At 35.7% G+C, this 12,446-nt stretch overlaps 1 protein-coding gene across 2 annotated transcripts in view; it reads right to left on the bottom strand.

Moving 5' to 3' along the window:
* Nucleotides 1-540: 540 nt before the first annotated feature.
* LOC112042891 (chondroitin sulfate proteoglycan 4) overlaps nt 541-12,446 on the bottom strand; it is a 41,348-nt gene continuing 29,442 nt past the window's right edge. For both annotated transcript variants that reach the window (XM_052890607.1, XM_052890608.1), the window contains 5 exons: nt 10,498-12,356; nt 9,668-9,906; nt 8,434-8,584; nt 7,884-8,031; nt 541-7,211 (listed from right to left, as the gene is read on the bottom strand). In XM_052890607.1, the coding sequence (XP_052746567.1) occupies nt 7,924-8,031; nt 8,434-8,584; nt 9,668-9,906; nt 10,498-12,356 (2,357 nt within the window). In that variant the 3' untranslated portion in view covers nt 541-7,211; nt 7,884-7,923. The remainder of the gene's footprint in view (nt 7,212-7,883; nt 8,032-8,433; nt 8,585-9,667; nt 9,907-10,497; nt 12,357-12,446) is intronic.

Below are 12,446 nucleotides of genomic sequence, written 5' to 3'. Positions count from 1 at the left end.
GGACCTCCAAGCACAACGGTCTCGAGCCGCCAGCATACATCAAAGATTACATAAGGAATATTATTCCAGTCAATACGTGCAATCAATTGTGACTGCCTATAACTATAACTTGGGTTTTAAACGGATTGAAAGGCCACAAGACTTTACTCCATTGCAATATATAATCTAAATCTTTATTTATGACGTCTATTGCATTGGGTAAATCAGCCAGTTTGGACTGAGCACATATTTGCAGATCATCATCATGATAGAGAGAGGTAAGTTGAAGAGAAATAGAACTTATAAAAAGGGAAAAAAGGAGAGGAGACAACACGCCACCTTGTGGTACGCCGGCAGAACTTATGCACCAATCAGACACAGAGTCATTGTCTCGCACGCTGCCGACATTGACTGAAATCAACAGAAACCACTAATGAAACAATAATAGTTACAAAAACCGACATACAAGACAACCATTTTTTAACTACGTAAGAAGTACGTACCCAGTACAGGTAGAGGTATTTTTTAATAAGGGACATGAAAGAAGATAAGTAAAAAGTCTTATTTTGTTAAGTTATTTATTAAAAACTCATTTTCTAATTAACTTTTTACACTCTCACTTATTAACAAAGATTCGTACAAATATTTTCTCAACACGTCACAGCTTATACAATGTATGGCACGTAGGAAATTTGGCGTGAGTTGATAAGAGGTTGAAAAAGATTTCCTATTAATCCAATAAAAGCTTACCCGCTCAAGCTTCGCTTTGACTTATGTGCACTTCTTCCCTATCCCTACCCTACACTACCCTACTCCTTCCCATACCCTACCCTACCCCTATACTACCCCTCAATTCATTTGTTACAAAAAATGTGATAAATAAAGAACCGCTCGACCGATTTCATGCAAACTCTATTAAATAGTCCGAACAAAGCCTAAACATTTGGTTTGCATAGGTGAGCCCGTTCTTGAGTTATAAAATTGCAACGTGATGAACAAAAAGTAGCATTGATTTTTTTATATATAGATATTTGCAAAAGTAACTATTCCACGGATATGCACTAGGTACAATTAGTATAGGTCGCTTGGCGGTAATGTATTCGTGTGCACAGAGAACATTTTACTCAGAAACTATATCTTGAACTAATAGAAAATCTTAATCAGATTTGACGCACCGCAACGATCTTAATAATGTGTCCAGGAACTACATTAATATTGCTTAGGCATTACTACTTAATTTAATTGTTCAAGCGAGCGCACACAGAATTACATATTAAAATCATTTAAGGAAGCTCAACTATAGAAAAAAAAACCATTTGGATAAATAATATTAGCCTTCCTTAAAGTTCTTAAAAATCTAAAAAAACCTAAATATTAATGATGTAAATGGATTTAGTTAATACAGTAGTAGGTACGTATTTTAATTAACTGCAAATCAAAACACATTTAGTTTATTGGAAATATATTTTAAGTCAGTTGAAAATTTAATAGAAAGTTCTAAATATTTTTCTTCTTTTATTAGCTAATGACTTCTTCTGCCACGCACATTGTTTCCAATTAATATTCGTTTTTTTAAGAATATAATTATGTGCACGCTCGCCTACCAGTAGACCTAATGCGCATTACGACATCATTAAAAGAGAAAGATATATCGTCGACAAATAACACCGAAAATATCGCTCTCTTTCGTTGTGTAGGGACGAAATAGAGAACAATTCATCTCCGTCGCTATTGGCCGAAAATATGTTTACAGGAAATGTCGTTGACGCATGCTACTGGACTTATAACAGAACATCAATCATTTTGGCATCATTAGGAACTTCAATGAATTCGCTGGATTTATTCCCGAAGCATTTACTTACAACGTCGACAAGCAATTGTTCATAACATTCCGAGCAGGATAAGAATAGCAGATCGATTAACCGACACTTTTCAAATTACAATTGTTCAACAAAGGAGATGGTCCAAAATTGTATGGGGCCCAGGATCAGTCATTATTAACTATTTTCGATTTTACAAATCTACGAATTTTCTTAAATTCTTTCGAAATAATATTCATTCTCTCCCAAGAAATGCAACACTAATTTGAATAACAATGGCGGATTGATGATGATGATGTTTTAACGCAATAGTCGCTATGATGTTTACTGTCAATTGTCATGTCATTAGAATAACTAAGGGCGCCATCTTGATAGCTCAAAAACTTGGGTTTAATCTTCATTTATTTCTTTTTATTTAGTTATTAAGTAAGACTTATTCACTTATTTAGATGTTAATAAAATCATTGCATTTATTAAATTTTAACTATACAGGGTGCAAGAGTGGACCAGAAATGGACCATCTCCTTTTTTGTTACAATTTCACGTACTTACAAAATCCATTATATATGTTTTGTAAACTGATTTGTCTCGTCCAATATGGCCGTCATAGATCAATGCTATTCTTATTTTGATCGAACTGATATGCGCCGGGATTTTTCAACAACTATAAAAAGGTATACAAATGCTACTGAGAAAATGTATTCAACACTAAGTACCAGGGCCTTGTGCCCTATTCATAAAAAATTCAAACTTTTCAATAAACCTCCTAACTAAATGGGTTGCTAAAATGTTAAGTAAATGACGCATTTATAGGAACAGCAACTCAATAAGCGACCAATTTTGCCCCAGAGTTCTGAATTCAACATATGAGTTCTCAAGGGATCTTCAGATACAAAGTCTTCAAAAAACAATATAGAGGAGGTTCATTAAATGGTTTAAATGTTTATGAATTAAGTGGGTATCTGCATCTGTATCATGGATAGATAATAGTTCTTAAAAGATATTGCTAGTACCTACATTTCTATTGAAAGACAATATGAGATTAGTTGTAAATGTTACATAGTGTAACATTGAACCGAATAGTTCGTCTATAACACATGCAAACTCATAGTTATTTTAAGTTTAATATCAGGGTTTATGCATAAATAAACCTCGTGTGTATGTGTGTGTGTGTTTGTGTGTAATACTAAAACTAATGTTAAGCGGAATTTGTGAAATAGACGAACTATACTATACTTTATATTTAAAATAATCTATGGATTTTCCTCCGACGAATAGTATTCAGCTAAAAAACTGTACTTTTTACTCCAATTCTAATAATTCTAAAGGCGCAGGGACTAAGATTTCTTAATCTGTTTAACTCTGTATTTGTGTCTTGGCAATGCACAATTAAGATTCATAAAATATTGCAATCAAGAAATACTTGCGTACTAGTAAATCTATTGAAACGGCAAAGAGAATTTTCATTAAAAACAATATTAGAATTTCATAACAAAGTTTCAGTATACCACATAGCACTATATTAATTATTATTATTTATATACTTATAACTACTTATTAATTCACTAATAACTAAACGTGCTTGCAGTTTGTATTGTACGAGTACGTTACTAGATTATATTTAAAGCTCTTTGGTTCTGAAATAAGTTCAAATTATTGCAGTCTATGAAATATTAAAAAAAAAATGCAACGTCATGAATAACATGGAGAGTCGTACACTGAAAGATGTACGTGACGGTATTGCATCGTGTACACACAAATTTATCTGACCCGGTGATTGTGCCGCTGTTGTCGCTCTTTAGGGCGAAACCACAACACTACGGTGCGAAAATTTCCGATGCGGCGCCGCACCGTGCAAACTTGCGACGCGATGACGCATTACCGTTCAGTCGATGTCCACACTTCGCTGCGTGCGCGCGTATGCACTCCAACATGACTGATTACGATTTCGATTATCTCATTTCAATAAATCAGAAACGGCCTGTCTTTTGGGATAAGACTATCATCATCATCAGACTTAATAGTTCTTTAAAATTCATTCTAAATAAGACGAAAAATTTTACTTCATCTATTTTCAACGCCTCCTATATATTCTCTTGAAATAATTCCCATCGTTACTTACTTTAAAAAGGATGCAACCAGTACTTCCTTATCAGTTTTTGTGCCTGCTCAGTTTCTTTTCTGGTTTTTCTTAAAGCGTCTTAAATCAAGGAGAAGTAGAATACATGTAGTATTATGTACATAGATACATACATTCACTAGAATCTAAACAAATGGCTATACTGTTCTCGTACGATGTCGTAAGCGATGAAATATTTGCGTTGCGTCAACACATCGCATTGCGTTGCGTCATCGTTTTTGCGATGCAACGACGCATCGCAGTGTTGTGTTATCGCCCTTAGTAATAATGTTTTGCAAAATGGCGACCGCCGCGCTGTGAATTCCAGTTTTGGCCACCGGGTCAGAAAAGTTTGTGAAACTACAATAGGAGAAGAATCTCATTACATTGCAAATCTTGTCACATACACCGCGTAACATAAAAATAACCTAAAATTCAATTTGAAAAACTTAACTTAAATCCTATAAATATAGATATTAAAGAGTATAAAAAAGTATAAATTCATAATAATAAATTATAATTAGTAGATAAATTTAAAGTACATAATACATTTCAAATAAAATGTTACAGTTCTATAAGAACATCCTATATCACCATTGTCACACAGAATATAAGAAAACAGATTATACTTTTGCATTGCGAGTCTTCACCCAGAAGCTCCAAGCCTATTTCTGTGTGGCTTTAGTAATTTTTAATTGTGTCGTTAGATATTTAAAACTATTTGTGTGCTGATGACAAATACTTGGTTAAGTTTTATTATAAAATAATCAATACCATTTTGGATAAAGTTTGGATATATGAATTGATGGAAGATGATATCCAATTATTCAAACTAAAGTTGGCAAATGTCCAACAAACGCATAAGTTAAACTGAAGTAACACACAGTCGTTATTCGATTAAAAACCATATTTTGAAACAATTTAATACTGATCAATAACAAAACACTGAACTCCTGTAAGCTTATTCAATTAACTACATATTAAAGTACTTATTTCTATTAATCAATTCCTTATTTAAAGTGGTATCGTTGAAATTCGTTATAATTTTACTATTAAAAATTCAGAACAAAGAAAATTACTGAGTATGTTCACAACTTGGCTTCTTGATTTATTTTCATGATTAATTAAGACCACTTTAATGTTATATCACATAATAATGACTGTGTTATATAAAAATCTAGTTGTATTGTACGATTCGTTCAAGTGAATATTGCGTGTTATTTATTGCCACCGTAATATTAAAAGGAAACATTTATATAGAAGTCTAAAGTCTAAACACAGGGTAATATTAATTTTTTTTTTTTTTTTATGAAAAAGCCCACACAAATGAGTATGTCTAAAGATTCTCAGCCATAATGTTCCATATCATTTTCTATGCTTCTGATATTACTACTATTATAGTATCTATTCGTGGCACTTGTTACAGAATCTAAACTAATTTTTCTTAACAACAATTGAGTACTATTTATAAATGTAACATTACAAAATATCGATTTAATATTAAACCAAAAAGAGTACGAAATATGTTTTGACATCATATTATCGTTCCACTAGGTCATAATATTGTAAACTAAATACAGATATAAAATCAGCTCGACGGTTGACGTCTTTAGGCTGCAAGTTGAGGACGAAGTATTATGTTCTCCGTTAATAAGAACAGAGGAAGCTGCGCGTATTAGCTATATTATTTATTTTTATCAGATCAAAAAGTAACTAAATTGTAATGGAGCGAAATATGGCAAATCGAGACCGCTGTATCCATTTCTAACATGATTTGGTTTATACTACTTTTTACAGGAGTAAAACTCTTTTACGCACGCTTGACTTGAAGAGTAATTTAATGGATGCGTTACGAGAAGTTTGACATCTGGCCATGCGTGCTGCCATCTACAGGCACAGTGTAACAGACAACAGCGATTGTTAATTTAAACTACCAGTAGATGGCGTTTTTATAGAACTTCGAAATACACCTTTTTTTACACTTCAAGAACCTGTTGCCATGCAGTTATCATAGACGGCGCTTTGTTTTTTATTTTAACAGACTTTAAACAAGGAGGTTGTTTAAATCTTTATTTGTTTTTAATGAAGTTTTACTTCAGTCCTGTGTACAGCACAGTAATTTTTTTGAAATTACGTCTAAGCTTTGAATGTCCATAATTTTAAATTTAATATAATAAAAATTTGAAGCTTTGTCACAATGAGATTTAACATTAGAAATTGAAAACTATACATTATAATTATTTCTTTGGCACTTCAGTATAATTGGCATGAGATTTGGTGTTAAATATAATTATGAATTGTTAAAATAATTTGACAATTTCTAAACAAAAATCAGACTTTGGTATAATATTTGTATGGTTTATTGTAAAATAAACCGAACGAAAGCTAATAAATAAATTAAAAATAAAAAAAGAAAAAAACATTTTTGGCACTATTTTGCATTAGATTTTGCACTAGTTATGCGTAAAAATATTAAGTAAGACAACAGAAAGCACAAAATAACAATTTTTATGTTTAAACTAATGCCTGGTACATGTATACGCAAATCCATATTTTAAAAATGTTTTAGATTTTACACATGAGCTTTGAAAATATTAAAATACTCAAATATACGTCATGAAAATAATACCAGACAGTAAAAGTATGCGATGTGTCCACACCGAAGTATTATTAAGTACGCGTGTGTTCCAAATTAGTTAAAAATTAACTAATACTAATTCGTAAAATATTATGTTTAAACCAATTTTTTCACCATGATTATCTTAGTCTATGCTATGTTTAAGCCTTTTATTTTCCCTATAAAATAAATTAAGCTGCCATAATTAATTAACTATATGTATTTGTTAATATGCTAAATTATATTCGTTAATGTCATGGAGTAACAGATTCAACTGACATACAACTATTGTCTTGTTATTATATGCGTAAATATTAATTTGTCAAATAAACAGTACCAATCAGAAATCATCGCGCTACCACCCAATACTTATCATATATGTCGACTAACGTAAACGCGCGTTAATTTAAAAAAAAACAATGAAAAATTTATGTTTTTCGCAATTAGTGTAACAAATAATTCAATACCTATATTTATATTAAGATGCCAACATTGGGCCATATTGTTAATAGCCCAGGTTGACACACGAGCCATAATACTTAAAGAGTCACTTCACAACTTGCATACTTTGTCACCTTATAGTTGCTTAGTAGAAAGGGCGTTGGAACGAAGTCGATTCCGCGTCTGGTCGGTCGACGGTTGAGCGTTACGAAGTTCTCATGAGTTGTTAGGGTCACTGAAAATAAAATGAAATTTGATTTACATACCTCTTATAAATGATTTTTGTATTTCACATCAAATTAATAATATGTACACATGCACACATTGGACACAGACACACATGCACGTAATACACATACTATCATATAATTAAAAAACATAAACTCATTCATAAACAATAATCAGACACGCACACCTAAGCAAAATTCACGCTCTCACTTGTCGGCGCGAGAGATAGAAGATAGTACGAAGTGTTACATGAGAGATGGGGAGTACTGGTAATCCTTCATGGATTATTTTGTGACAGGCTGGGAGAATAACTTGAGCGGAAAGGGGAGTGTTAACTAGTTTTAAAAGACGTCTTCAACCCTACATCCTTCGGTCACAGGTCCGAGATTTCGCTTAAGATAATGTTCGCCACTCAACGATTTATTAGTAACATTATTGGTGGAAATTGTCTGACCTGATAGACTTTCATTCAATAATTGTTCGCCCGTCTCCGACACACTTATTAATAAAAAACACGCACGCACTCATATACAAACTGCACGCACGCTTTCAAAAACAAAAACCACGCACGTATTCATAAACAAAAAGCACGCACGCACTAAAAGCACGAACGTACTCATATACAATAAGTAGGCACACTCTCTTAAATCACGCACGCACGCAAACACGGTAACCTCACCTTGTCTAGGCACCCTAGGCAGGGTAACGGTGTCCGCGGGTCAGACCCAGTACTGGTTGCGTCTCAGCATGGGATTGGCGGGCGCCGCACCAGGTGCCCGAATCGGATACGCAGATTCGCTCGCCTCGTAGCTGCTCCAGTCTTCAGCCTGTAATTAATTTTGTAACACAATTGAGATACATAAAACCTGCGACCCAAAAGCTAGAAGCAACAATCATGCTCACGAGATTATCGTCATATGAAATGTTAAGTGAGCCGTGGTTTGTCGAAAATTGATCTTCGCTCTTTTTGAGTTCACTTGGTTGTTGGATCAAGCGTCGGATATAGAAGGTAATATCTCTTGTAACAGCACGTATTGTGAGGAGGTTCTTCAATCTGGAACCCTAACCACCGGTTGGGAACTCAAAAAGGAGGGCTAGATATTTTAATAAACTTTTGTTTAATATTTAGTATTTTATAGGCACTATTTAAACTTTGTAAAATGTTTGATGATGATGATGATGATCAGTCGAAGAATTTATAGATATAGATTAATATGTCACAAACTCACGTCAGTATGATCTTCCGCACCATACGGATACCGAGAGTTGAGATCTGTCAGACCAGCGTCGGCCAGTGGAGTCACTTTGCACGCCACACTTCCGCCCGACGGCAGAGGCGTGCTCGCACCGGTGTGAACAGACTGATCCGATGATACGTATCTGTGCAGAGACAATGACAAAAAACTTCAAAAACATCTGTAAGCTTGTCTGTAAAACCTCTTTACATCTCCAAAAAAAACAAATTCTCATTTGTATACAAAGGTAATCACGACCTTGTAATCTTAAATGTAAATACGAAAGGTCACTCATCGCAAAATCTCGAAAACCGCTTGACGTACAAAGGTTTGAGCGGGAGCACACGATGCATTGCGGCGGCGCGGCGGTGCGGCGCCGGAGCGGTGTTGCTGCGTCGTCTGACATAAAAAAACCTGTGGCAAGTCACACTGCGATCCGGCGCCGCACCGGACATTCAACCACCGAGACGAGGCGGGGAGGGGTGAATGCGTTGCGACGTCGGAGCGGCACCGCTCAGTTGTTTATGCGTCACAACATTACTTTATTAACAGACTATGCAATGCTGCTACGGCGCCGTTGCGACATAACGTTGCAGCGCCGGTTGCGGATACGGTGAAATCTTTGCGATGCGGCGCCGCAACGCATCGTGTGCGCCCACTCTAAGTTAATAAGTGTACGCAAAGAACAACTTTTGCGATAAGGTTGGATTAATGAGGTCTAAACGCGGACGAAGTCGCGGTCGTCCGCGAGTTAATAAATGAAATTGAGTGCACATTGCAATTGCAAATGCCACTTGAACGTCCATATATGCCTATGCCTATGATGATGCCTAGTGCTTAGAGATTGGATTCCAAGCGAGCTTTAATTTATGTATAGATATTTGCGAAATACGTTTAACTTCCTGGAGAGCTTCATCAGAGTCAGAACGCGTAGTCTATTATAATTTTTACAAATTGGATATGATGTATAAGAACAGTTCCTGACATCTACCATTAAATAACTTGTTTTAGGGTTCACCACCATGATAAGATAGCCTAACAGTAAGTTTTGTCGCTTTCTTAAAATAACAAAGCTTAGACAAAGTACTTATCAGAATGGAGTGGAACCGGCTCTTATTGTGTAAAAATTGCATACAAAACTAATTACATTAAAAAGAGATTTGCAAACAATTTCCAAATAATATTTTTAATGTTTCCAATAGTTTAATATCGCCTACAGATTTATTACCTTTTAATAGGTGGTGTCGCTTGTGATGGGGAAGGCATCAAGTGATCTGGCGGACGTGGCAAAGGAATAGGAGCAACTGCGCCCTGGCTTTGCCCGTGAATCTTGACCAGCGCATTCTGTTCCCGCATCAGGTATCGACGGCATTTCAACAATCCGAATATCACTATGATCGCCAATACCGTTCCCAGCAAAGCCATGACCACCATCATGTAATAAGACGCCGATTCGCCATTCGCAACCTGTTGGAATAAAATAGCCCATTGAATTTGGTGCCTAAATGTAACCTCTTAATTATTTATTTAGCGTAATCTTAAATTTTAAAATTTAATAGGCCCTGTGCTGCACAAGATTTATCGTTATTATTGCCCTAGGATAAAAAAAACCCACTACACGTTGTAAGCCTGGCTAATTTAATGATTATATTTACATCATCATCATTAACAACCCATTTTTGGCTCACTGTTGAGCTCGAGTATCCTCTCAGAATGAGAGGGGTTAGGTCAATAGTCCACCACGCTGGCCCAATGCGGATTGGCAAACTTCACACACAGGTCATATCCAATTCAGACTATAATATTCAAAAATTCGACCTCGAACAAGACTTTTGGAAAGTCATGTCTGTGTTTATACTGACTATAACCTACCACTGGTTCGGAAAACAAATTCTACCAGAAACATCAAGGTCAAATGTCAAAGTTCATTTATTTCAATTAGGCTTAGTTTACAAGAACTTTCGAAACGTCAGGTAATAATATTATTAGATAATGGTGATATCAAAGACTCGGAAGTTGCTATTTTCCTACTAACAGTTGCTAAATTAAAAGTCTTACCGGCACTCCCTCGTGGCTTTCAGGGTCATTTGGCCCCGGTAGATTTTTCTTTTGTCCGCTGCCGATAAATATCTTAACATCACCAGCGGCTGGTTGAAATATTGTAGCTGCTAACAGAAACCTAAATCCATCTTCCAATCCGTTAAGATCGCTCAACTTCTTCTTTGCCACGTAATATATGACACCAGCTTTGATATCCTCGTGCGTAAAGTAAGCAATTTCTCTTTCGCGAGCACTAGTTTTTTCTCCTGAACTTCGAATAATCTTCTTCAATGTTCCATACTTTGGTTTCTTTATCAAAGTGTAAACTGGAACACTGGCAGTTAGTTTAGCTAATTCAGTTGCGTCTAAATTAGATAGAGTTATTTTTGCCTTCTCTTCTTCAACTTTCAAGTCTCCAAGAATCATTAATGGCTGAACGATGACTTCAATTTTGAAGGGCATAGTCGAATTGCTATTGTGCACGTACGCAATAAGATCGAAACTGTCGTTTGCGACGGTCATGTCATTCTGCATGTAAATAACAACCTTATCCAATAAATCTGTATGGGAAAAGTATGTGACGGGATTTCTGCCGAGATAAATCATTCCGTGGACAGGTTGTCCTGTTATATTGTACCAAACTTTGGATTTCTTTGCATTTGTTTCTATGTATATTTGATCTGTGGTCACAGTGGCCACATTGGAGCCCTGCTGCAAATATATCGGATGTAATGACGTCGCATTTAATATAACAGGCAAAACATCAATAGTGAAAACTGTGTAAGTCGGTTTGAACTGTCCATCCCATACTCTAAAATAGAATGTCGCGGTTTGGAGTAAGCCTGAATGTTCGTATACAATTTTTCCATTATTTATGTCTTGCTGAGTGAACTTATTTATCGACTGGGCTTCGTCTACAGTCTCATTTTTCTCCCACATTACCAATCTACCTTGCGTGGGTCCACTAATGATATCGTACAAAATACCAGATGGAGACGTATCCGCATCTTCTGTGAGTAAATCATTCTTTGTTAAGGTATAGTTTTCTCCTTGAACGACTTGTATCTGAGGTGTGTCTGTGAGCAATCTGAATGGTTGATCGTTCACTGGTATTATAATGATTGTTATTGTAACGTTGCAGAGGAGAACATAGTCAGGTAATAAATAAAGAGCCATGTCTATTTTATCTTGCAACGTATCCGTGTCATCGTGCACGTATGTAACGACACCACTTTCTAGTTGAGCTTGTGTAAGTGATGATAAGTATGGCTTCAATTCACCATGGGATGGCTGTGACCATTGCGCTTCGATTTGTGGTTGCCTGACACCGGCTTGGCTCTCCAAATATGTTATTACATTAGTGACGTTCACTCTCACTGGAGCTTTATCCCCTTCCTGAACTTTCGTAACCGGGACGTGCACGTATTTGGCTAAACCACCCGACGATACAGATATGTCTATATTGAATATTTGATCGGCGATGGGCTTCGCCAGTGCAGTTTCAACAGAAAATATGAAAGAGTCATTCGTGTGCAAGTCGGAGAAAGGGTGTGTGTGTTCGTAATAGATTAAAGTGTTGTTGATATCTTGCTGTGTGAACTGTTTTATTGATCTGTGATGGTTTTCCCCATTGAGCATTATGAGCCTTCCAAGTGTTGGGGCTCTGTCGATTTTATATACTATATTCCTTGTGGCATCAGAACATTTCGACATTAAATGGTAGTTGTTAAGCGGTTCTCTCATTAAAGGGAAAACGCGTAAAGTATGCTTTCTCACTAACTTCAGTGACACAGATTTTGTAGATATGAGAAATGTTATTTTGGCCAGTTCGTGAAGACCGTCAGTGACGTTGAATATCATCTTGCCTTTGGTGCCATCTATAAAAACGTTTTAATAATTAAATAATAGACTCGCGAATTCTTAATTATTAGTACTGCTATTGTAATGTACAACTAATTGGCAAAGAT

This window comes from Bicyclus anynana, chromosome Z, assembly GCF_947172395.1.
Source record: "Bicyclus anynana chromosome Z, ilBicAnyn1.1, whole genome shotgun sequence".
NCBI lineage: Eukaryota > Metazoa > Arthropoda > Insecta > Lepidoptera > Nymphalidae > Bicyclus > Bicyclus anynana.
Note: the sequence above shows the minus strand (reverse complement) of the source record. Positions and strands in the feature narration are given on the sequence as shown.